General features: G+C 47.8%; 1 protein-coding gene across 5 annotated transcripts in view; it reads right to left on the minus strand.

Moving 5' to 3' along the window:
* Window positions 1-1055: 1055 nt before the first annotated feature.
* Window positions 1056-27388, minus strand: part of Mxd (MAX dimerization protein) — a 204904-nt gene continuing 178571 nt past the window's right edge. For 4 of the 5 annotated variants that reach the window (XM_076821181.1, XM_076821178.1, XM_076821180.1 and 1 more), the window contains 2 exons: window positions 12939-13075; window positions 1056-11350 (listed from right to left, as the gene is read on the minus strand). In XM_076821181.1, coding sequence (XP_076677296.1) covers window positions 12939-13075 — 137 coding nt within the window. In that variant the 3' untranslated portion in view covers window positions 1056-11350. The remainder of the gene's footprint in view (window positions 11351-12938; window positions 13076-27388) is intronic. The other variant, XR_013086506.1, reaches the window with a different exon arrangement.

The following is a 27388-nucleotide window of genomic DNA, read 5'->3' on the forward strand; positions in this document are numbered from 1 at the left end:
AGTTGAATGAATAATACACCCTTACGCGTACAGGATGTAACTGAAATATAGGTGGCCAAACTTTAGGGGCATTTTCTGTTCCTCTGAAGGAGGAAAAAGGGTCGTATAAACATGGGTGGAGGAATACTTCTTCCCAGGTGCTTCACCTTCCTCCATTCATGAGTAGAATATACTCTTAAAGTTTGAACATCAATTTCAGTTATACCCTACATAATATCTTTATAAATACATAGTCGTTTATTTATATCTCGGAACAGAAAATCATGAATCATTGCAACAACCGCTTCTGTTCGTCCTGATGCACACCACGAGACTCGAAATACCTAGATCTTTACGTCACGTAGCTTCGTTAGTAATAACCCCATAGAAATGGTACCCGATCGAGTAATTCTCATCGTCTCTCCGTTGCCATTAACCCCTTTCTTTCTCAAGCGCGAAATGCATGGGCAAACATTCACATCGGCGGATCGAACGGTGATCAGTGTGATCGATACCGGCGGGATAAGAGATCCGTACACCGTGCCGTCGCCGCAATTTGATTACGTTTCATAATAAATTAAAACCCTCGTTTCCCGGAAAGAAGGTCCCACGGCGCCGTAATTTTTGCCACACGTAAGGAATCAATACTCTGATACGGTTATAAATCCACAAGATGGCGACAGAACGCGCGTACATCGTGCTTGATCTTCCGCGGCGAGAGACGAATAGCCCGCGGGAAAAAAGGGGGGTGGAAATAAAACGAAATCAAACCTGCCGCGTGGAGGACGGGCGATAACTTATCATTCGCGTGTAAAAATATGTCGCGCGACGCGTCACGCGATCCAGATTTCCTTCAGCGCGAGCCTGGATCCTGTTTGCTCAGAAAATTGCTGTCATCGCCTCGTTCGCGAAAGAAGGGTGAGACGGGATAGAGGGAACTGAGAAGGTAGGCACGCGTTAGATTGGATTTCGAGCGAGCGTCGAAAAGGAAAGGCGCTTCCATCCGCGTTTAACGATGCTCCGCTGTTCGCGAATTGTGGGCGGGGGTGCAAAGGAATATAAAGGAGCACTCGGTGTAATAATACACAAATTTTATTTTATTCATTTTTTTGTTTCTTCCCGCAGAATCGAGGAAATCATTTGTTGAGAGAACAAAACCTCTGCAATACGAATAGCAGTTACAAGTAAATATTTACAATAATATATAAGTGGTTGCCTTTCATTTTTTTTTTTGTTCTTTTGCATTCATTTTGTCCATTAATCATCTGCATCTGTTTTGTGTTTGTTTTTTTTCTGGTATATTTCCTACTTCTCGCACTGTTAATGATAATCGATAATGATAATCAATTAATTAATTAATTAATTAATAATAATGATAATAATTATAAGAATCGTACTGAATCATATTTAAGGATATTTCATCATACGTCCACCTGGTTCAATGGAGGTTCAATCGTAGGCATACCAATCGACCATCGAATCGCGACAATATTGACAAATTGACAGAACGTGCCTTTTAACCTGCTTCGCGTTCCATTTCGCCCCCGCCCTCGTCTTCACCCCTCAACATTTCGGCTTTTCCTCTCGTGCGTCTCATTCACCCCGTCTTCTCCCTCGCTCGCTCGCCTCTTCTACATTTCTATAGTCGCTGTTCGCCATTCTACACCCGCTTTCACGTTTTTAAAACAAGCACCCACTCTCACACCCCCCGCCGCCCATATCGCTCATGTTCCAGGCGCGCGCGGATTTTTAGGCGTACACACCGCGAACACGCACCCAAACCCGCCTCCTCACCCTCTCGTTCGCCCATCGCACATCCCCTCGCTACTATCAAGTATCACGTTATAACGCCTTGTATTTCCACCCTTGGAGCCTCCTTCGACTCTACCTTCACTCACCCCCGTCGCGTCAAAAGTTTCCCCGCGCGCGCGACAACGCTCGAAAATTCCGCTCGACACAGGCACCCACGCTCGTTACAATTTCTCCAGCAGTCGCCCCGCGGAAACAGATCCGCCGCTCCTCGGCTCGCCTGCCGAAATTAAGTCCGCCGAGCGGTTCCCTGTCGTTGATTAAATGCTCGTCGCGACAAGAGAGCTCGACGGTGGCTCCTCGAGCACCGTTCCCTCCCCTGTTCGCCTCGTTTCTCACCCACGATCTCTCGGTATCGTTCCCTCCGTGTGTCTCCGCCCGCTCTCATCCTCACACGCACACGCCACCTCTCAATCATCCCCCTAAACCCTCTCCGCGCACCCGCTTTCCGCGAAAATTCTCGGCTGATCACGCGTGGCCTCCAACCCCCGTTCCTTCGACCTTCCGCCACTTCGCTCCCGTCACCCTCGCGCTTTTTCTTTCGCCTCGCCGCCCACACGCTCCTTTCCTTCGATTCCCCGTATCGCTCGAGCCGTTACTCGCCGTTGCAAAAACCCCCTCGCGTGTGTCCACCCCCTCGAGGATCGTCCCGCGGGCCGCGCGACCCGTCCCCTCTTTCCCGCCGCCACCCCCGCCGGCTCGTAGCCGGGGAGAGAGGCGTCTCCCGTTTATTCCGTGACAGCTTTACGTGGCTCGACAACGACCGAGAAAAAGACCGCACTTTTCGTCTGAAGGAGTATCGCCACGTGGCAATTGCGCGATTGCAACGTCGCACAGTGGGGAAATTTCGCGGTCTTATGGCCAAAACCACAAAAATAAATTTTTGAATTCGACAAAATAAATGCAAATGTCAATTGAAGAACTAATATGAGTGTCAAATGCCACCAATTTTACTGTTAAATGTTTTAATACAAAGCTCGTATAGACTCGCAAATGTTTATGTTCATGTGAGGGGCGTAAGATATCTTTTTGTCCTCAAAATAATTGTTTCGGTTTTTAATACGTAATTTATAGAATTTTTAAAGCAGTGTTTTAGAAATAACCTTTTCATATAAGAATCAATTTTCAATACATAAAATAGTTATCAATCCCATAATATCCTGCAATGATTTTCATTCCTATTTTACGTTGAACTATTTCGATTCTATAAATGCAATTATTAATTGCAAATAGTTGCTAATCTTGTAATTATATGCATTTTTTATACACTATGCAGTGTGTCTTGTCTAACATACGACATAACTGTGACCGAGACTGGTTCACATGTTATACATTACAAACCTTTTTATTCATTTTTAAACGATTTTATTCAGCTTCGATCCTCTGTTTGATTGTTTGTATCATGTATGTTTGTTTGTCGTCAGAAGCGATAACCCTTCTGCTATGCCCTGCTGCACTGTAGCAGATGCATGCTCTAACAAAGAAAAAAGTGTATAAATGTAAATAATAAAAAAATCTTTATCGTTCGTAATTTTTCTAAGTGCTGTTTTTGGGATAATTTAGTTTCTCATATATTAGAACGCAAAAGTGCCGAATTTTATATATTAAAAATAAGTTTTGAGGTTTTGACCACGAAAATGGATGTAGTTCTTCAACTGACATTTGTATTAGATTTGTAAAATTGAAAAATTTCATTTCTGTAGTTTTGGCCATAAAATCGCAAAATTTGCCCACTGTGCGTCGGCACCGTGAAACCTTTCTCCCCGCAGCCATCCCACCCTTTCACCCCATCCCGCTCTCTCCCGTCTCCGTTCTCCACGCGCCGATTCTGCTCGGCTCTGACTCTCGTTAGCCCGCTCTTTCGTCCAGTTCCCTCGTTTCCTACAGCCCCGGAGCCGAGCCCCGCGCTGGAGTCAGGTTACAGGAGACGGGAGACGCGCTCGCTTCTGTCCGATGGACTCCCGAGAGAAAGGTCCCCGGCCCACCGTTCCTCTGGATGATCCGAGACCGTTCCTTGGCCCACGGATGATCGCGCCCGCCCCAAGTCGTCGCTAACGATCGGCGAGTGTCTCGCGTCCGGGTGTCGGATCGTCGACCCCGTGCTCGTCGGGAAAAAGCGGCGGGACGCCCGGCTAGCTGGCACGATCCTCGAGTCACAATCATCGATCAGTCCCTGCTCCCCGTTTGGTTTTTTTGTATTTTCCCGAAACGTCGTTTCCACTCGAAAAGAAAATAACCCCGCCACGCGTACACTCATCCCCGCGCGATCTTCATCGTGTTCCACCTCTTCGTTTCTCTTTTTTTTTTGTCGTTAAATAGTAATCATCTAAACAATGAAAGCGGCAAAACGTCTCGAGGAAAAAGGTGTCCCTGAGCGCGACGGAAGGAGACGACGACGACACGCGCTTTCATTCTTTGGGAGGGAGGGGAAAAAAAAAACGACCATACCCGTCGCCCTTCGTCGTCCTCGTCCCTTTCACGCCCACAATTGTAGCCGCACCTGCACAGGACTGCGCGACACGTCCAGCCAGATTAAAAACAGCAACTGTGCACGCGTATGTGTGTACGGACTTCCGTGCGGACAAGGGGATCGGGGGAGGGAGGGCGGGGGTGGGTAGCGTCTCCGCTCTGTCCGTTGCTCGGCTCCTCTCGGCGTGCGAGCTCGGTTTCGTCTTCGAGAAAAGTAAGGGGAATTACCCTGGACCTGACCCAGACCTGGACGGTGTGCTTCGCCCTGCGCAGGTAATCGTAAAAAGAGGGACGCTCTTCTCAAAAAGAGTGTTGCATCTTGTGAAATCGCATCAACTAAGTTCCTATGTTCCTTTAAATCCTTATTACAAGTTACGGTAGTAATAGTAGTAGAAGTAGTAGCAGCAGTAGTAGTAGTAATAGTAGTAGTAGTAGTAGTTATTAATAGTAGGTTTTTTCTCGTTTTTTTTATTCCTTTTTTATGTTTAAGCATTTTTTTATCGTTTAGGTTTTCTGGTTCTGATAATCTAATAGACATCTAAAAATAACACCCATTTTTTTTCATTATTATTTCATTATTTGTATCATCATCGTCATCATTATCATCATCATCGTCTCCTTAGCATCCCTCTTTCTCTCTCATTTTTTTTCCATTTTTACTTTAATTTATCGATCATCAAGTATTACTTAAAGATTCCTTAAACGTTAGACTGAGGGCCGCGTGATACGCACAGTGAGCTCAAGCGCCTCTCGCTTTTGGAAACTGTCGAGGAAATTCGATCGCGATCGGTCCTCCCCTCCCCCCTCTGTCCTGCTGAGTTTCGATTTAGAAAAAAAAAATCGTCCGTCCGCGGAAACCCTTGGAAATCGTCTGCTGGGAGCGAACGAATCCGCCCAGCGCGTTTACCCGTTCCGCAATGTCCCCCGTATCCCTCCCCGCCCCCCGCGATGACACCCTTGAGCTCAGAATGAACGCAGCGTTGCATACCATTTGTTGAATTACATCTTACATTTATTTCTAGCGGCTGGAGTAACAAGTTTCCTTATTCTTCTTTTTTCTGTCGTTCGTTTTGTCAGCTCAATACTGCATCAATTCATATTGCTGCTGTGTTGTGATCTGTACCCGAACCGTCATTCACTGTTTAAACCCCGTCCACGCGCTCACCTCTATCTCTCTGTGTTCCCTTTCTCTCTGTCATATACACACTCACACTCACACATGCACGCACACGTGCCTGGCTTTCTTATATGCATCGGTGCACATCGATCTTCTTCGTTACGCCCTCGCCCTCGCTTCCCAACCATCCCCAAAATCCAACGTTAAATTTCCTCGTCGATTCCAATCTCTCTCTTTCTCTCTCTCTCTCTTTCTCTCGCTCTCTCTCTCCCCCCCCCTATACTACCCTCCGCCTCGACTTCCCGTATTTTCCCTTTCGTGTTAATTTTAATATCACATTTTCGTGGGAACAGACTGGCCCGATGTATTTGAAGAATGGAACACGTGGTACAAAAGCTTGGATCGATCGATCCTTGCATCGGCGATTAACGTAACCAATTATAGCTTCCTGTCGCGAGGCGGTTCTCCGTCATCTGCTCAACTAATCCTCCTTGAGTGTTTTCCTAAGAGTCAAGGGACTGTTGTCGAAGAAACAGGATAGGCGATTGTGCGGGTAATTTTGAAAATACACGCGACCGCCTCCGATTTTCATCCGAGATTATCCCCCGTTTCTCCTCCTGTTTCGTTCTCTCGTTTTTGCGAGGGGAGCGGTGTGAAAACAGATCTCAATACATCGGGCGAGCGTGTCCCTGTTAATATATAGAATACATACATCTTTATCTCGCTACAAGGTACTACGAACCCAGATCAAGAAACGATATAACGTCCATCGTTTTCTTTACATGAGAGATATACGGCACGTACAACGACTGGATGGCAACGACGAAACGAAACGAAAAAAGTCACAAAGGAAAAGAAAGAAATGGTAGAATAACTTACGGTAGGTGCGCTCGTCAACAATCTACACGTTCAAGAGACGTTCAATCGTTAATCGCTTAATTGAAACTCCTTATTTTGTAAAATTGTTAATTATTAATGTTTGCATCGCTATCCCTCCCCGTGACCCTCCTAAAACAGGTCGCTTTTTTTTTACTTTGTAGACGCTTGTGTAGTTTATGATTTTTTTTGTGGTTTTTTTTCTCTTCGTTTTTTTTTTGTTTTTAGTTTTTGGTTTGCTTTGTGGTGGTTCTTGGTGGTTCCCTCGTTTAGCCCGTTCACGGTCCTCCTACCTTCGCACCCTTTGTCTCGCTCTCTGTCACTCGTGTCTCTATAATCCTACACCCCCCCCCCTGTCCCCAAAAAACACCCGCCTGCGTCTAAAGTTAACCCGCGCAATCGAAGGATTCCAATCCCTGTTTCTATCAAAAATCAACGGCGTAGTCCCTTGCATCTCAACCCCGTTTCGCTCCCTCCCCGCCCCCCGAAACGACGAACGACAGTCAACGTCCACCGCACTCGCTCAAACGCGTAAAATAATCACAAGCACTGTATTACCGCACCACGACGGTGAATCGATCTGACGCCTCTTTCATCGAATGAACTGACCGCTTCTGTTCATTGATAAATCGTCGGCGATGGATGGAAATTCCAGACCGAAACCTTTGGTGGCCGTAATACACGATACAAAAAAAGAAAAAGCAGAAAAGCAAGACGAAAACATAGTCCTTAATATAAAATACAAATAATTCTCCGCAATACTGTAGCCTTTCTCGGATCGAACTTGACGCTTATTCCCACCTCTCCGTCCTCCACTAACCCCGAAATTCATTGACAGATGAATAAATAGAACGAATTAGCCGATGAAAGTTCGCTGATTCCGCGCGCGTTCGATCCGAGACGCGTCGAAAGGAAAGTCGAAAGTAAAGTCGAAAATGGGAAGGGAACATCGTCCCAATGGCGAAGGAGGCGATCTCTCGAGTTCTTCCCCATTAGAAACGATTGCTATCGGCGACGTGTGAAGGCGCTCCAACTTTCTACAAAAAAAGGAAGAAAAAAGGTACAGCGAAAGGGGACCTTTTCCAGCGTCGGCGTTCATCTCGAATCCCACCGTCTTTTTTTTTTTATATACTTGATGTGTCGGCCGCGGTAAATCCTCTGCAACAACCAATATGATTGCGTTTAATCTATAGATAAGGGTCGATTGTTGATACAACAACGACTGGGGGAGTATCATTACGTTTAATATTAAAAATGTTCGCGGCTTGCCTCGCTGAAAATATTTCACTCGGCTTGGTCGCTTTCGTGGTGGGATTCGAGGGATTTCATTGCCTCTCTCTCCCCTCACTCTTTCCCCAAGCGTTATCGAAAGATCAACCCCTTTTCAAAACCGCCTCTCGCTCTCTCCCGTTGGCTGTCGTTCGCCCTCGTATCTTTACGTTCACCGCTCCCCCAACCCTTCGAAGTCGAATTTAATCATTTCTCCGTGGCCGATCAGCAATCTCTGTACCGCTTTCTTCGGGGCTCCTACGTCGTCGCGTTCATGAGAATACGCCCGTACGTTCCCCAGCTCGCGAGTTTCTCAATCGGGGCCATTCTCCGTGAGAAAACTCCTCGTGCTCCCCCTGCCGAGAAATTGCACCCCAAAGATTAACGTCTCGCGGTTTTCGTATTTTCCTTACAAACTAACGCCGTTTGAACCGTTTTTTTTTTTTCGTCGTCAAGAGATCACTCGTTACGTTTGGTAATCAGTCTATCTGGTAAACCTAGTCCACAAAAACTCGACCGTTCCCTCTCTCTCTTCTAGAGCGTGTTCAGGACACTCGCTGCCTCCCTCGCCAAGCGAGCAATCACGCGGATGCTTTCCGCCTCGCTCCGAACGGAAAGCCCAGAGGTAGCCGTTGAAAATTTCGCGAATGCCCGATTCAAAAGCATTCCGCGGGCGTTTCACGCTCGTCCGAGGGCGGCGACGGTGTCGGCCAAAGGACAGGCAAGCACGGTCGAACGAGAATGACGCGACCCTGGTCAGAGATTTTCCGAGCGAACTGCCACTCGAGCCGCAAAGTGGAAACTCGGATCTCTAACTAGACAGTCGATCTCTAAGTCGCCGTCTATTGTGTAACAGGCCTCCCGTCCTATCGATCGATTTCCCTCTAGGAGCACCTTGGACCCTTCGCGCCACCTTATTTTCTCTTCGACCCCTAATTAGCGCCCCGTATTCTCCCTCGTCTTTGCACAGAAACATTGCCACCCCCGACTTAACTCGCGACACTTTCTCCCGCTCCCCTTTCCTTCTCTGCGCCGCGCACAGTCCTCTCCCGCGTTTCCTCCATCGTTCCCAGACGAGGAAACTAAGGCGCCCCCTCTCGTCCACCGTCGGCGAATCGCCACCGTCCGGCAAAGAAAACGCAATCACGTAACAACAACAGGTGGTACGGCCTCGAAGCACACCCAAACGAGGGACTTACAGAATTTGTACTCTTTGAGAATGTGTATTACAATGAAACGACGTTTTAACGTTACTTAATATACCGTACACGATTAAGAGTTACTCTTCACCCTCTCTGTCTCGCCTCCAACGGCGCGTTCTTCTCAGGTATCCACCCTTAATTACAGTGTTACGTTGGCGTGGCCCTCGCGCGCACGACGGTTAACGTATACGTGTTCCTCTCTTCCTCTCTCTCTCTCTCTCTCTCCCTCTTTTTTTTCACGTTTCCGTATTTTTTTTTCTATTTTGAGATGATCGTGTAACCCGTGTATGTATGTAGATGTGTGTCTCTCCGAGCGTGTATGCATGACGCGTGTGGTCCTACGTTAGGTGTACATTATTTTTCGATTTTGTCTCCGTCCCTTTTCCTCCCGGCATGCATGAAGTGGTTGCTCGTGTAGACGCGTGTGTACTTGCTGAAAGGCTGTGAAGGTTTTTTTCGGTCGGTTAATTAAAACCAGGTAGGGTTCCCGAAGAAATCCGTCGACAGCGTCGATCTCGTCGTCTCCGCGAGTTCGCTCGCAATTAACTTCTTTTGTTCCCGCTCTCGCGCGCTCCCTCTCTCTGTCGCCAGCTCCAGTTCAGAAGGTAAAACGATCCCTTCGGTTCTTCCCTCGCCCACGATTTCGCCGAGCCGATGTACGCGGCCGGACGTTCCTACAGATTGCAGATGCCGGTTTCCTTCATCCCTCCGCGGCGTGCACTATGCTTCTTTCCCTTCTTCATTCTTTTCCAACGCTGATTTTCCATCCCCGTTCGTTTTCTGCCAACGATCGCGAGCAATAACGCGATGGAAACGAACGTTCTCTGTCGCGTCGGGAGCGCCCTTGATCGTCGAACGATTCCGTTTCACCGCCGAGTCCGGACGCCCGCTCCGCGCTGGTTCCTCGGCCGAATCGGAGCAAATCACCGCGAGAGAGACGGTGGATTAGGAATCACCGTGGACCCAGAGAGCGTGGAAGCTCGAGTCTCCTCGAGATGATCCCTTCTTCTCCTCTTCGGGTCGAATCTCTTCGAGGATCGAACAAGCGTGCACCGTTCCCGTCGTCAGTACACTTTCGACTTGGCGTGGTCCGCGTCTCTACGGAAAAGGGACACGTGTGCCGCGGCCCTGCTCGGCAAGGAAACGAGAAAAACGAAAGAAGAACACGATCGCATGAATGCGCGCCCGCTCCGAGCGAGCGTCCGCGCGAAAAATGAAGCGGACAACGGTGGCAGCGACGTCTGCCGATGAAGAAAGATCGTCAAGAGCGGCGAGTTCCTTCGTCCTTTTGGCGTCGAAGCTTCGAGCAATCGACGAACAAGCTTCTGCCGTCGCGTCGTCGAGATTCGTCACGGAGAAACGGTAATTTCCATGAATCCGCAAGTGATTCGTCGCGATCGAGATAAATCGAGGCTCGGTCGGTGGGCTTCTGCGCGATGATCGCCGAAGAGGCGACGTGGGTCACCGACGGCGTTGCTGTCTCGCGATTTCCCCAGCTCCACGACGGTTTACGCGAACTCCGTCGAGCATCGGTTGGCCAGAGACAGGGACAGGTATGCGGGGCGCACGACGATCTCGTTTCTGATCGGTCCTTGGATTGAGGTCCACGAAGACAGCGACGATTAACCCGCCCTGGGGGAGAATCGACAAGCCGAAGGGCCCCAATCGACGGCGCGTTTCCCCGCCACTATCTGGTATCTGCAACCCCGAGAAAGAAACGCTCGGAATTTGCTTCCTCTTGCAATTCTATCGTCCCTCTATCTCAATCTCTCGTGCTCTCTCTCTCTCTCTCTCTCGCTCTCTCTCTCGCTCTCTCTCTCTCTCTCTCTCTCGCTCTGTCTCAAGCTCCCGATAAATTTGGTCTCCCTTTAAAAATATGTACAATACCCGTCGGCACTCGGCAATTTACACGCCATATTCTCCGTCAGTCACTCCGCTCTCTTCGCTACAAGGCTCTCTCGCGCTTCTTTCTCGAGGACGATTCAATTGTCCCCCGTTGCTCGACGCAGGGCTACGGGGATCCGTATTCCTCTCTTTTCCTCTCGGTAGCTGCAAACACGCGAGGCAAGGGGTGGCTCTCCTCTCCTCCTCCCGTCGGCACTGGTCAGTTTCGTTGATTGCCAAAGTTGCATCATTCGTTTCTCGTCCTTTGTCTCTCGTTGCACGGCTCCTGCTGGCGCCTTACCCCCGGAGCATTATGTTTCCTTTGTGCTCCCCGCGGAGACCCACCCCCCGCGCAAGATGTATACGCGCGCGCACACACGCGCGGCTCTCCGCGCTCTGGCGCCCCTTAAAAACTTCTCGCCAGCCTCCCGCAACCCTTTCGGGCAGGGATACGTGGGGGTGCGCGCGTACGTATACGCGAGCTGATAGTTTGCACGCCGTCGATCTTCGCACGCCCCGATGGCTTCTTCCTCCTCGTCCTCTTCCTCCTCTTCGTCCCGTCCGCGCTCCCCTTTGTCCTCCCCCGCTCGCTCCGCCGCTAAACCCCGCGCCCATCCCGACGCAGCTCCCGCGACCCTTTCTCTCTCCGTTTCTTCTCCCCGTCTACGCTTCTTCTTCACCTTCTTCCGCGCCCTCAAGTGCTCTCCCTCCACTTTCTTCCGCCGCCACCGCGCCATCTCTTTGTCTGCAAATAGCCCAGAGGCACGGACGTGAGAATTTATTTGTCGAGGATCTGTTGCTTTTTACTCCCTTTTCCGCAGCCCTCCTCCCTCCTCGTTTCAGCCGCCCCAACCAGCGAGAAAAAAAGGGGAGAGATTTACATTCCACGCTTTTTTGGTAAATATCCCCGGCTGCTGAGCTGCGTCACTCTCTTTTACACGCTCGTGCCAACAGCGCTTCGGGTAGAATCAAACCTGAGTTTGGATTAATTGCTTAGCTTGGGTGTATCGTGATTTTTGTATCGTCTCCCCCTTTTTTCACTTTGGTTTGAACGATTGAGACGCGATTATTGTATGTTAAAAAGTGGGGAGTTTTAAGTATTAGAGAAATTTTGATTAAGCAATTCGTGATACCGTCGGAAAGATGTGTCTTGTGAAGATAGATTGCATGTGTGGAATTAGATTTTGCATTTGAGTCTCCTTTTCTGAGAGAAGGCTTTAAAAAATTGAAGTTGGATGCGTGTGGTTGAGAAATGAGCTCCAGTGGTTAATCGTACGTTTCTGTGGAATATGTAGAATGAAAAATTAAGAGTCTTCCAAGATGGTGCCCCTAAACAAGATAGGGTAAACCAACCAGTAATTGACCGCATTCCAGTGAATGACCGTTAGGCAAAGAAATGTAAATTATAAATTTAAAAATTATTGTATATTTATAAATGGAGTGTAGTTGCACTCTTAATATCCCATATTTTTAGTTATGCGTGTTAATTGTTTTTTTTTTAATTACGATAAGAATAAGTAATTATTTTTATAGAAATTTCAAGAAAAATAAATTTAAATGCAATTTCAACAGTTTTGTTGTTATACATAAATATATTCAAGTATTAATCTCAAAGGTCCATAAATTCAAGAATTCGGTCATTCACTGGTCGGTTTACCCTATTAAATTTTTGTTGTTCTAAGCACTTTCCAACAACTACAATGACCATACATAGATAAACTGTATTATCGCCGTAATGAAAGAGTAATTCCTGCGACAGGACTTCAAAAATAATCAATTTTCAATATTAGAATACCTCCTGCTGGCATATTTGTAATCCAATTTGTAGCAGAACGTTGGACGCGTCTAGAGCACTACTGATCTATGTCTGACAGCACACCAAGCGTTTCTACTTGGCTCTCTTCTGTTGTGAGGAAATACTTCGCGAAGACTACCAAGAGATAAATTGTATTTCTAATGTTTTATTCAACATTTTTCCCTGAATACCTTAGTATATTCTTCACTGTACAAGTTCTTGAACATATGATTAAATCAATTTAATGCCCAGAATGCAATAAACATCCTATTGAAACGTACTAGTGATGTAGCCAACCACTGGGTCGCCACTCCTTGTCCACCTGCTTCCAACACTTTCGAAATTAATTTTCTCAAAAAAGTGGCACCACACAAGAAGATATATTCTACATTCTCCACTCATTTTTCGATCCACTTTCCTACTGTATCACGAATTAAAGGCTACCATCATTTTAACACCTTCTCGACGATTCAACAAACCTCTCCCCGAGAAGTAAAATAAGAAAGTTGCATCGCGTGTACCATGCAGGGCCACTCACCTAAAGATTGTCCATCATTTCGGAAAGGGTCAGCCTGGAGGTGGACATTGCGACGCCACTGTCGCTGCTGCTCTGCACGCTGCTGTGATCATCGGTGTCCGACTGGTTGCTCGTATAACCGATCACGTCTACCTCATCTGCAAGCAGACAAAAGGGGGCACACGTCAGACAACAATTCCCACTCGTGAAAGTTCGCCACGCGCGAGCAAGCCCCGTCCAGGATGTTATTTTTCGCGCTGACATACGATCGAGCAATGGGGGGACGGCGTTGGTGGGCCGCCGGGGCGATAAATAATCGGCGCGCCGTTCAACGCGCCGCGAATAATTCCCGTCATACGGTAATACTGTTGTCCACCGCTTTTCGTTGGGTAATTTAAAAAAAAAAAAAAAAAAAAAAAAAGAAAGGAAGGAAAAACGCAGCTGCACAGGATGCGCGTAGTAAATTGTAGATGCGATCGGACAGCTGTGGCTCATAAATATAAGCGGTAACAATCCCCGATTCGGGTAAACGCTCGCGAATTTCGTCGAATCGATATCTGCCGCGGAGGCTACGCCTTGCGAGCGGGGCTACACATGCCGTAGGCAGGTTCTCCCGTGCGCTGTGCCCCGGTCCAATAATCCCTGTGTGCTCAAAATGCCGGCCAATTTTCGTAATTCACCGTGAGAGCGCGGGAACGGAAATGTACGCGCCCCTTCGCCGCACGCCACTGGCTCGCAGCTCACGCGGACACGTTGATTCTGTAATCCTCCCCCGAAACATGCTCGGGGAGCGGCCCATCCGCAACCTGCCCGAGATAATTCCGGAAAAACACAGCCGGCGGTACGTTCGATAATTTTCTTCGATTTCACGGGAATCGCTCGGCTCGCTGCGCCGGACACACTTAGCGGGAGAGTTTAATTAAAGTAACGCGGGGGTAAGGGTGGGCAGCGCTCGAAACGATCGTGCCCGGCGTATTTTCCCGCGTGCAAGTAATGGGGACGAGCTGGGGGCGCGACCGTGGGTGTATTCGTGAAGTTGGCTTGTTAGTTTCCCCGTATGTTTTCAAGGTTCTCGATAGTGGTCTAAGTGGAAATAGAAAGCATTACGTTAGATTGTTTTTTCTTTCAAAAACCTGGCCGATTGGACAGCGTGTCTCAGACAGAATGTGTTGGGCTGAGAAGAGGAACACGAAGTTACCTATACGTAACGAAGGAGAAAGTCGCCCCATTGTTTACTGCCAGAGCGGGTGTTATCCAAGGGCCCCGATATTTCTCCATGCACCGATCGCGATATCCCTCTTCGCGGATGATTTCCACGCGTGTCTGAGGACGGCAAAAGGGTTCCTCGGGGTAACGCGGCGCCCGATAAAAGAGACTGGGCCGTAGAATTCGAGAACAGCAAACAATTTAATATACGCCCGGGGGGACGGTGGATATCCGACGCTAGAAAAGGTCGGAGATCGCTCGATCGGCGCGAAACTAGTTTAACGAGACTTTGATGGGGCCCTTCTCGCGTCGGCGCGAGTTACGATTCATAAAATTCCTCCAGACGCTCCTCTTCCCCCGAACGACGGTGGAAAGTTGCTACAGGTCAAGCAGATGCACGATAAAAAGGCGCGAGGCGGGTGGGGGTGGATTTTTCGACGCTTTCTCCCAGACAAAAGCGCGCTTGTCCCCGGAGCAATGATTTTTTTTTTTTCGTCGTAGCTGCCCGTTATCGGGCCACTCCTTTCCCCGCCACCCGGGGGAATAAGCCCTTCGAGACGGTTTATGGGCCATTGCTGAGGGTGCTTTCGGAAAATAGCGTAAGGCGATTTGGGGGTAAATCGATCATCCAGCAGCAAAGTTTTTCCTTATTCGAGGTTATAGTTCGTTTCGAGGTGTAAAATATATGGGAAATCTGGTTCGTTTCCTGACGCAGTGAAGGAAGTTTTTAGGAGGGATTCTGGGACGAACTGCTGGGGCTGTTACTTTGTTGAAACGCGGTTAATATCGAGTCGCTCAACTTATTGTAGTACCTACTGATAAATTGCTTCGAGATAAAATCTAGCAAATTTTCTCTATGATGTATTTTCAACTTCGGAGTGTCAAAGAATCTCCAAATTCCTTCTGATTTCGCAAAGCTATTTAGAGGATTTTCCTGAATTTTATAGATCTCCATCTGCTTCTATTTGTCCTTGTCAAACTTATACATATTCAACGTCCATTGAAAAAAATCGTCGGGGGTACAAGCACAACTGTCTCCGCGGTGACTCTCGGGCTTAGAGCAACCCGACGCCGAACCAGGCGATCAGTGTCTCGCTGAAAACGGCCCTTGAGGCGGTAAACGTCACCGCAGAAAATATCAGTGTCACGATGGAAGCGGCCCTTAACGTTGTATACGTCACCGTGGCGCATCGTTGGCCGTAAAATATAACCGACGTCGGCGGCAGCGCGTTGCTCGTGTGCGTGTACACGCGAGCAGTAAACGAAAAAGGGTAGAGAAGGAAAGCGAGGGCCAGGATGCAGGGGGGGGGGGAAGAATGGCGGAGTATATTGTCGTATCGAGCCAGGAATAAAAGGGGCAACAGAGGGAAGGAGGGAGAGGAGTATGAAAGGGAACAAAGACTGGAAGAGAGGAAAATGTAAAGGTCGCGATGGAAGAAAACAATTAAAATGTAGGAAGGAGAGAAAGAGCGGCTGGCAACGTGCGCGGAGAACAAGATGGAGTGAAAAAATTACATGAGAGCTGTCGAATGGGAGCTGGAGGTAAGAGAAACGAACTGCGCGTCCCGGTGCGAGGCGGGGAGGTGCGACGAAATGTGATAGAGGGAAACAAGAGAAAGGGGGCTGGAGAGGAAGTAAAACGGAGAGGAGGAAAGGAAGGAGCGCGAGAATGGGCGGATGGGGAAGAGAAAGGTTGACGGTGACTGCGCCTATGCTCTGCCTCGCGGTACGTACACCCATTGTCGCATCCGGCCGTCGTCCCGGGCTGGTATAAATTATCAGAAAGATTTTATCACCGTGCTGGCTTTACGGCCACGAGCGAAATAAGAGTGTGTTTCGCCGGGTCTCGCCTCCTTAGCGTAACGTACAGCCGCGAGCACAATGCTGGGGTACCAATAAGAAGTGTTTTGTCGACGGAACAAGTCGATGCCTCTCTGCCTCCTCTTTTGCACGCGCAACCAGCTCTCCGTCTCCTCCGCGAGCTACCTACGTCCCGCGGGATAGACGGCTCCTCTCTACACGTGAGCCGGCGCCAATCATCTCTCGCAGGTTCTCGGTTTCCCGAGGGCACCGGGGAGAATTTGTCGCTACCATGGGACGCGTGTACGTGGCTGCGACTGTGGGACAGGAGGCCACGCGGATGGCGATGGAGATTCTAGGCAGGGTTCTGCGGGGGATGGAGGAGACGAAGAGGTGCGAGTTGGACGAAGAAACCGATTATGGGGCTAATTGGAGGAGGTATAATGCAAGGTGGAGTTGATCAAGAAGTGATCTGGGACTGGGCGCGATTGGATTTGAAGTGGGATAGGATGTGGGAAGAATTTGAAGTGGGTGATAGAAACTGGGGAAATGGAGGAGCCTGGGCTCGTAAGAATTGGAATCGAATTCGTGAGAATCGAGGCTGGACTAATTGTAAGAGTAATGAATGGGGATTAAGCTCGAATAGGACACTGTTTTGGGTCTTTAGGATCCTTGGAAGCAGGGGTAAAGGTGGTATAACAGGGGAAGGTTTAAAATATTGTTCTGTAATAACTCAGAAGCTCGGATTATACTGGATTCTTGTAACGTGGGGTTCAGGGGAGGGAAAGGTTAGGGTGGAAACATTTAGCTGTGATATAACGAGGGTTTCTGTTTAGGACAGGTGTGTCGGACTTCTGGACGAAGAAATTCGTGAATTAGGGGTGGTAGTGCTTTGCTTGGTACCCCTTCGAATACCTGTGGCAACACTTCTGAACATTTCAGTAGCGTTTTCAAGACCATTCCTTTATTTCAGTGGCACAAGCAGTTATTACATTCAATCTATGCGGATCTTATATTAATCCATGCTCTTCTTATTCGTCACGTTTCTCGGTCCATGCCGGCGGTTACAATTACTTCGGGAAATCGTTTAAGGTGGAAGTAAAGCGTGCAATGTCGCGGCGCAGACGCAAAAAGCGCCTTGGTTTTCCGAGCAAAGCGCCTTTTACCGAGTTGCGGATTGCAGCGGTCGCTTGCAAAAAGCACCGTCGCCGATGCACACCGCGGAAAGCCACGACCGTAATGGTATTATCGCGGTCGTGTAAATCAGCAATTTATAAATGGGAGCGCGTAGCCGCCTCTAAAGACGCGCCCCGCTACAGTCGCGCTAACGGCGAAGTTCAGTGGATTTAGAGAAATTTATTTCACTCGCGAAGCGAGAATCCAGACGTAACTCTATTCCTGGCAGGGTTGTGCAATTCTGTATATTTCCAACGAAACGGTAGAAGAATCCCTCCATAGTTACGCAACAGAGTTTCAAGAATATTCAGTTGAATCAATCGAATTTTCGATTTTGGGATTCTGAGTGGTCATACATTGCTGAATCAGCCCAGTCAATCTTTTCTCTTAGAAAGCAACTTGAGGACAGAATTCAGCAGCCCCACTCAGCAGCACAAGGTCCATTTAAATTCCACTGAGAACGCTCGAGGAATCTCGTTAACATATCCAGGAACGATACAGCCGGAAAAACGTGGCCGCCCCGTTAGACGGAAATCAATTCCTCAAATGTGTTCCATTCATCACCGGAGGAGCACGGTTTGTCCCCGGGATCGAGGTTAAAAGCGAGGTTCGTTTATCACACGACGAGATCCAAGCCCGACCATCGAAGAAACGGACGTTGTTCCCGCTGCAAGGCGGATCCTGGTACGCACGGTCACTGACGTCGTAAAGAAGAAAAATTGTCTTTTATTGCGCTGGCACCGGCATTGACATAACGGTGTTTCCCTTCGGAGGCGTGTACCGCGCGGCGCACGTTCGCCGGGCGTTGCTCGTCCACGCGCGCCGCTTGAAAATATTTTTAACAAACCGCGCGCAGGGGATTATTTTCGGTCGCTGACACACTTTACCCGCTCGGCAAAGAGACGAACACGGGTTCGATGGGGCAAAGGCAGGGGGAACGAGGAGATAGGAAATCAAAGGTAGACAAGAGCTACTGGCACTCTCGCTTTTACCTCCCTCCGCGCGCGGCACCCCTTCATCCCTGGGCTTCAACTTCGTCAAACCGATGCAAACTAGTGCGTCGCAACATTCAGCGCCGCGTATGGTGGTATTTTAATACGCTTTCGTGAATATTTTCTGCATAGCGGAGGGTTAAATCGAGGGTAATGGATTGAATATTGATTTGGGATCGGGGATCGCGAATGTCTGCGAAATTTGGGGGTTCTTGGTTCCCCCATTAATCGTTTAATACGTCCAATTGATTATCTGCTGTCTTCAATACGTTTAGTTCTCTATTTCTATACTAAACTATATGTATATCTAAGTTTGTGTGAACCGTTTTGTTCAAATTTCGTGCATCTTTGCCAGTGGCGGATTTAAGAAAAAAGGCCCAGGTGGCAAACGTTCTGAGGGGCCCATTTTTGGGGGAAAGTGAAGAGATAGTTTACTAAAAAACATGCTAAGTGCAGTAGTACAGAAACAAATATAGTGTTTGTTTAAAATCATAATTTTGTATTAAGATAGGGCCCTGCGAGAGTTTTCTGTGCAGGGGCCTAGGCGGCAACTGCTCATCAGTCGCCGTGTTAAATCCGCCACTGATCTTTGCAAAGTGGAAGTGAGTAAACAGAGTTTCTACCTCATGCTGAATTTGAATTGCAACTGCACGCTGGAGTAGAATGCTTTTTCACACCAGTAGAAGGTGACGAGCTTATTAGGCCAACACAGCATCATGAAGATCCAAGTTCTATCGAAGCAGACCTAAGAAGACCTAAACGTACCTAAACAAATCTATGTGCACCTAGCATCGCAACAAATTCCAGCAGTAACAGTTCCACCCGCAAACACCACTCATTATCGTCTTTCAACCACGAACCATCCACCTGAACCGAATTACGCTGCCCACGTTCTTCGCCATTATCGCGACGACCTATTGCAAACAGAGAGCTCGGAGGAGAGTCAAGAAAGCATCCGAGGGATATTCCGTCATGCTTGATTTCGCCTGGACGAAATTTTTGCTCCTCCTGCTCGCGGACAATGCGTCGTCTGGCAGGGAAAAAGAGAAAGTACTCCCTGGTAGGAAGGAGAGGAGCAGAGGGTTGGGATGAAAGACGATAGGAAAAGAGTTTCGCGGACTTAACGAAACTGCCGGGGACTCTGGGACGAGATACGATGGCACTGAAAGGCATCGTTAAAGTGAAATTAACCGTGATCCCGAGGTTGCCTCCGGTTTCCCTGTAATTAATCGGCTGGTTCGTAAAGTTTAATTGTCGGCGGGCAAAATACACGGTGATTCTCGATTTTGACCGAGCCCCATCGACGGTTCCCTCTCGGTTTGCCAACCCTCGAGTATTCTCCCTTTCTGCTCCTCGCAGAGGGAAGAGAGCGCTGTCGCGAATTAGGTAGCTCGGACAAGCTCCGGATGCACCGAAACACGCAAATTCGTCGTCTCAAGGGAAACGAGAAAGCTCTTTATCATCTCACAATACGAGGCTTCCTTTAATAAATGCAATCGACGGGAAATCTATGCCGCGCAAAGTAATTATTATTTAATGCGTGTCAGACGGTAAAAGCGACTGCTCGACAAAAGCAATTAATCAGCCTGAACGTTCAATCGGTGCCGGGCAAAGTTTTTTACGGGGAAAAAAGAAATTGAATACCCCGGAGCGACGTTGCGAAACGAGGCAGCCTGCGCCCCACTTCGATAGTTCGATCAAGTTTCGCGATACTTGGACGTTATCGCTCATAAAAATATCTATGGCGGGGCGGCGGGCTTAAGTGACTCGACGACGCGTTTAACTTCCGCCCTTCGTAGTGCCCGCCGTAAATATAAAAACGATCGCCGCGCAGCATTTGAATACATCCGGGTTCCTTTACGCCGCGCGGCGGAGCAGCGAAGTTTAGACGTTGCATAAATATTTAACGACGGCCCGGATATCGTTGATGAAACAACAGCGTGTGAAAATTATGCGGACAAAGACGCTCCACGCTAAAGCCCGGGGGCGCGAAGAATCGAACCGTTAGGAGTACCCACGATACCGCGCGAGAGGACTCGGTCCTCGCGCGGAACGGGAAGCCAGGCGGATACGTGACTGTCAGGCGGAACTTTCACGAGCGAACGAATAAACTAAAATTCATTAGGGAATTAGCGGCGACGGTGCTAATCGAGTTTAAGTTGAAGATGAAGCCTCGCCGAGTGTCGCGCGGAGTTAGAACAATTGCCGAGCTCGTGGAAATTTTACATTAGCACTCCAGCAGCGCTGCAGCTCGACTCGCTTAATTCGCGGCATGCGCCTCGCAAAACTCCGCAAAAATTGCATAAATCGCGCGGGGCTGCTGAACTGCGCGATGTCGTTCTAAAAACTGCACGCTCGACGGAAATTCCCAATTCCCGACACCTAAACCCATTACATCGCCCTCTATCCCGCGGCGCGTTAATTATTCACGAAATTAAGGAATTAACCGGAGCCGAGAGAAACCGAGGCTGAACAGCCACTGACTGCGAGGCAGTGAGAGCGGGAGGCCGCGAGTATCTTCGAGAGCGATTCAAAGCGTGAATCAGAATGCAATCTCTTCCATTGGAGATGGCAACAGTATTCCCATCCTCCTCCAGTGGGACCATCGAGAGTTGCAATGAAATGTTTATAATGGTGCAAATACACGCGTGCGATCCGAATGAAATCCCAAACTCGTTTGTATGCAAATCCGAGACCAGCTACCAACGATCTCTTCCTGCCTCTTTCCTCCCTTCTGCCTCCCCTCGTCTTCAGGGGCTGCTTCTTTCGCCCACCCGCCCACACCCCCGCCCTCTTTGTCTCTCTTTCGCCTCCGTCCGCCCCCCGCGTCCACCCACTCGCGTGCACTCCCCAGTAATTAAGCGTCGCTAAGAGGTTTTCGCGTTTTAGCGTTCTTACCTGAAGCTTTCGGCCTTAATTGTTGTTTATCGATCGCCCGGGCCGATTCCCGCGCGATTTTTTGCTCGAGCCTCCCGCTCGATCATCCGTGCTCGACGATCCTTCGTACCGTGTAATTTTAAAGCGCGTTCCCCCCTTGTTTCGGCAACGGGGCGAAACGGAAATCGCGGCACAAGGGGGGTCTTGTAAGGATCGCGATTTAAGGGCGGGTTCTGGGCGTCGTTTTGCTGGGGAAAATCGTACACGAGGCGAGCGACGCGCAGCGTGTTTTGAAGGAGGACGTTGGGGTGGGATTCGTTTCAGGTGAGATTCCTGTTGAACGTGTTTGGTTAGAAATAAATTTCGGGGAATTTAATGGATTTAGAGAGCTCGTTTGAGTAATGGGGAATTTGTTTTAAGGGTAGGGTGTAATGATTTATTGAGGTGAATTATAAATTGAGAACTGTGGTTTCGTGGTGTTGAAATATCGTCTCAGGTGCATAGTTATTAATTTTAAAATTGTTTTTTGGAGTAGGGAAACGTGATATTATTTTAACAATGCTTCGCGTCGGTTGGAATGGTATTTCAGATTTAAAAGTTGTCTGAAAAATATCCCGGTCTGGTCTGAAGCATTTAATAAATGTGCTCGAGAATTTTGTTTACTGGCCATTGCTGCCACGCTTCGAGATCGATGGGTGTTTCATTCAGGTTTCAATTTTCGAAATTCAGCGTTTAACAGCCCTTGCAAACGCGAAACGAATGCAAATTTAGCTCCATGCGAAATTCCCCTAATAATGTTGCCGTAAAATTGATAACAGCGCGAAGGATCATTATCCACGATATTGAAATACACTTCCCCATGATATTCGATGCTCCAATAAATTTATTTGCATCTTTATGCATGTTATTATTCGCGACCAATATTCTTCAAACTCTTCCACTCACGTTTATCAAATGTTCTGTGAACATGCCTGATCTCCCTTTCACACAAAAAAATCACCATTTAAATTATTATTGCCAAAGGACAATGAAAACTAATTTTACTGTAAAATTCATGTTGAACGATTTCCTGTGTAATATTCAGACAAAAATAACAAGATGGAAATAAATGTAAAAATTTGGTTAGCTGAAAATCCAGCATAAAATTCACAGAATATTAAAAATCAAAGAGAGAGAGAGAGAGAGAGAGAGAAAAATTGTTTCAGGAATATTATTAAATATTATTTTGTTAGTATTCATTCAGATTTATCGGAAGGTCTGCCAATCGTGACGTACAATTTCCACGAGAATCCAACATTTAAAACGACAAATATAAATCGAGAAACGGCGGGATAACTTTCGTCAAACTTTCGCGTTGTTTTTATCGGTTCTCGAAAAATTCCGAAAACCCTGTTTCCAGGTCAGCGACGGCGTCAACGAGTTCCTCGACGAACCTCGCCCGATTCCGCGTCGTATATTTTCCGCTTTTAGAAAGAGTGGAGAAGCTTAGTCTGGGTATCTAGTTTTACTACCGTCGGGGCAAATTGCGTTTCGTATCAGCTCCCGAATTGCGGATTTCGGGAAGCAGAGTCGCGCAGGAGGTGGAAATAAACGGGGGAAAAGGAGAGTGCTCGCTGGGAAATATCAAAACAAACTGTCCCCGCAAACGAACTGTTTGTTACCAACCATTTACAGCATGCTCTTAACTGACCGTTAACGCGGCCGACGTCTGGCGAAATTTTATCGTGGTCGGGGCGCGTGTGAGTTTCATCGAAAAATATAGCAGTGGAAAAAAAAATAGATCGCAGCAGATAATTGAACGAATTTTCGACCAAGAGTGGGAGATTTTTACTACCACTTTTATTGCCGATATTTATTGTCAGAGCATCGAATTTCGATGAATTCCCAATTTTAAAATGGCCCGACTCCTACCGTTTAAAATGGGAACCGAATGTCTCAATATTCTTCGAGAAATGATTAATATTATTCGTGAAATCAGACACTGATCGATATCGAAGAATTTGCGGACTACCAATGTTTTCCCTTGAAAGTATTTTCAGATTGTTTATTTCATGGCAGCTCGCAAAAGGTAGATCGCAATTTTATTTACAATTCCGTTACGCCCCGTTTCATTCGATATTTATCCTTGCCACGCTCTGCTTCGCTGCCGCGTAAGAAATACCACTCGGCGAAATTTGTATTCGATCAATCCGCGAAACAGCTGGCGTGAAAGAAAAATTGTACCAGAAGTTGGGGAACTTTAACGCCCGTCTCCGCCCGCACAGGGGTGGAGAATTATGTGATACTTCGATTCAAAACACGTTCCCCCGTTAGACCGTAAAAAACTAGAACAAACATGTTTGTCACGTGTTACGGACACTGCAAAACACTTCCCAGCTGACTTCAAAGAGATTTAAAATTATTTTCCCCGTGTGCTTTGCAAAAACAACCGCTCGGCCCGAGCAGCTCGATCTTGCTCCAGTTGCGTGTGTGCCACGACGAATTTGTCAAATCTTCCCTCGTATTAACCCCCTTTGGCGACACGTAATTCTTTTCCACGTGAAATATGACGCTCGATGGAATTGCGTGCAGACGGAAGAGATGCAGTCGTAAATGTAACATTTTCGTAAATTAAACAACTGTATTTCTGGAGGGCGTTTCTATCTCTTTTTTAAACAGTGCACGTTAAATAACATTTAGAGCCGTGCTGTGTTCGCTATTCGTCAAATTATGGGGATGGTGTAGATAAAACTTGAGTGTAGTTACGAAGTAGGAATAATGAAACATTCAGAATTCAATGAAAATTAAAATGATAGTATTACTACCGATCTATTTTCAAAATCCGAACATCACTTACACTCCTTAGGAATTCTCTGTTGTAAAGGCCAAGTCGTACTTAATTATAGATAAATATCCATAGTCGACTTCCCTAACTTCATGCCAAATCGTAGAATTCCTTCGCCCACACTGAATCAAAGTTTTAAGCCACGCTGCTGCCCATAATTCGAAGCTGTACCTAAAGCTTCCATTAAGCCATGATCTCCTAAGCTCCCTTCTGCCTGCCACAAGACAATGACTATCCCCGAGTCGCGAAAACATATTCAATCACCGTGAAATCGATTCTTGAACCTGCATCTTGGCAAACCACCCCGAACTCAGTAACTATATTTCTGCGACAGTGTCAGAGATCCTTTTCAAATTAATAACGTCCACAGCACCGAATCTTCCTAAACGTCCATCTTCGGACTTTTACAACCCGCTACCTTCCCGTTGCATTTCCTCCTAAGCATTTAAAGCTAACAATCGTACCCTCGATATATCTCAGCGATCGCAGCAGCGAAGCCTCCGAGCACATGACCCTGCGAGAAATCATCGACAGAGCCGTTCCATCGCTTACGCTCGCCCTCAAAAGCGCCGTCGCGATCCGTCTTGGGGCAGAGCGGAGCCTGATAAATATTAGAGATCACGCGGACCTGGCGGGTAGTCTATGATCGAGCCTGCGAAACAACGGTCCGTGCGAAACAGGATGTCGTCGTCTGAATCCGGCGATATTTTCGCGAGACTAGAGGTTAACGCGGAGCCACGTCCCCAGGCCGATGGTATAGCGCCGCGAGACGTCGATGCCAGGAAATTTGCCTATAAAACGCAGGTATATACGTGGTCTAAATCACATAGTCTACGCCAGCAGGGAGATGCACGTGTGCACATCACGTTGGTATCGTGTCACCACACGTACACCGACCACCTAGCCACGGCCATATTGGTGACGCGTGCGACGCTAAGTTATTCTGGAGATTGGCGTCGATCCAAAGATCTCCGCCTGCTCTGTCCTCCCTTGGACCACACGTACGCACACGCTCCTCCTCTCTCTCTCTGTCTTCCGGGAGCTTCCTTCTTCCGCCCTGCCTCGCTCGCCTCTTCCACGATTTCTGCGCTTCCCCCTCTGTGATTTCTCTCCCGATGCTGATCCCCCTATCTTGATTTCGGTCACACTCCTTTGGATCGCGCTATCTTTGATTCTTTGCTCTTTTCTGATGGCCCCTTCGGCATCTGTGCCTCGTGGTTTCTCGATCTATCGTATTCCTGCGATCTGCTCCCCCTCGTCCTTTGACTTTTAGTATTCTTGTGCCCCAGTTCTCTTCCCACTCAATTTCGCCTGCCTTCTCGTCACTCTGCTCTTGTTCGGTCCCCGCGGATTCCTTTTATCTCTGCGTTCCTTTTGGGTGTACTCTTTCGTTTGCTCGTTCCGTTAAAATCTTTGCTGCCAGCGAGGAAACACGGGCGAAGGGAAACCGCGAACACGTGAACGAATCGAGGACGCAAACTGATGGCTGACCTTGCTGGCCAATTCCATCGATTGACCGCTAATAATGGCCCGTCGCCGTGCGCAAACGGCTACCAGCAGGGATTTATATCGAAAATTGTCGCGATCGGGGGAAGTGATTAACCGGAAACCCGACCGCTGAACACGGTCCGCCTATGGCCCCTTAGTAACGGCGTGAAATTCGTCCATAAAACACTGCAGGAAGTGAATTTAATGTTGGAAGCAGTTTGGAGATTGAATTTCTAATAAATCCATCAAATGATGTTGAATATTACATTCTAATTCTGTTAAGTTCAAGTAACGGACAGGTATTACATAAAACATGTCGATAAAGTGGAATGAAATTTCCAATTTCATTGACATTCCGATTAAATTCGGTTTCTGTAATGTTTCCAACAAGGAAGACGGAAAGAAAGGGTGAATATTTTCCAAAACTCACCGCTTCATCCACAGCTTTTACTAAATTTTAAGTGAAAGACACCAACTACCCCTTAAAAGAAAGCACCCTAAAAAAACACACTAACATTTCAAATTCCCCAATCAATCCACAATCGGCCCTCGAAATCTCTCCTTCATACTTGCCTGCCCATTACACCTTCCCAATCACGCCTTGAAAAGCCACACAAGCATAAAAAACCGCAACAGCCACCAAACAAGTCCATTGCTCCTGGACGGCGCTGTACACGAGCCCCCACAAGGATAACGACGAATTTTGGTTAGAGGGGGCTGGGAAGCAAGACCGATCGCCGGAAGGAAATAGAATTTCACGGGTTGTCTCCCATTGGTGCGCTCCTGTTCGCCGCGAGCCCTCGCCAGTGAATATACTACCCTGGTCGGTTAAAGGAGTTTCAAAGCTCATTATCGCAAATCGAGGTGAATCGGGAAATAGAGAGCCCGTGACCCCGTAAATACCCCTGCCTTTTTACCCAAACCCTCGTCCCCTGCTCTTTTTTCCCTTCATTTTATTTCTTTCACTCTCTGCGAGGACGGCAAGAGGGGGGTCCCAGCCCATTTTCCGGGTTGGCCGTACGTTTTCGACGGACCTAACCCCAGCAGAGTCGGCCAGAGCCAAGGCGCCACGGAAATAAATTGAATCATGCGGAAAGTAGAATTACAAACACATCCACGAGGCGTGCCCTGTTCCGTCGTTCTGTGCTCGTAGTAGTTTCGAAGGTGGAGGAGGGTCGGTCCGGGGGTGCAGAGGGTGGGTGTGGGTCGCGGGGATGGGGCTCGGAGAGAGACTCCCGGGTCTTCCAACTTGGACATCCCCGGGTATTATCTATCTCGGAAGTTCGTCCCCCCAGGTTGCGGCTGCTCAATTGACGATGACGAAGACGACGGGGACGAGGGGGTGGACGGTCACGCTAATCGCACCCGGCTGGAGATTGGCTTTTAGCACAGAGTTCGGGCAACTTGTATCGCCAGGAAATCGCGCCGTGAGCCCGTTTTCCCGTTGAATTTACGGGGGGAGGAGGGGGCGACTCGTTTCGCTGTGGGAACGTATTTACGGGCACGAGACCGACCCCCCGTCGCCCCGGGAAAGGGCACGTGACGGCTGAGAGTAGACGGAAATTTAACTTGTTTCTCAAATGTTTCTTAATAGATTTTCTATTTTGGCTTTCTCTCGCGCGACGATCGATTTTCTTTTGATTGAAAATTTGGTCCTCAATTTTGAGTCTTTTTATCTTTTTTCATATAGGGTAAACCAACCAGTAATTGACCGCATACCAGTGAATGACCATTAGGCAAAGAAATGTTAATTATAAATTTAAACATTATACGTTTATAAATAAAGTGTAGTTACACTTTTAATATCTTATATTTCTAGTTACGCGTATTAAGCAAACATTAATAAGTACAATTTTTATTAAAAGTATTCTAAAGGTTTTGCGTTTTATAATTGTTTTTTTTTAAATTACGATAAGAATAAGTAATTATTTTTATAGAAATTTCAAGAAAAATAAATTTAAATGCAATTTCAACAGTTGTTTTGTTGTTACACATAAATATATTCAAGTATTAATCTCAAAGGTCCACAGATTCGACAATTCGGTCATTCACTGGTTGGTTTACCCTAGTCGAGTGTGGTTTCTGAAGCGGATTAGAGACTTGGATAA

The sequence above is a fragment of the Andrena cerasifolii genome, chromosome 10 (assembly GCF_050908995.1).
Source record: "Andrena cerasifolii isolate SP2316 chromosome 10, iyAndCera1_principal, whole genome shotgun sequence".
Classification (NCBI taxonomy): domain Eukaryota; kingdom Metazoa; phylum Arthropoda; class Insecta; order Hymenoptera; family Andrenidae; genus Andrena; species Andrena cerasifolii.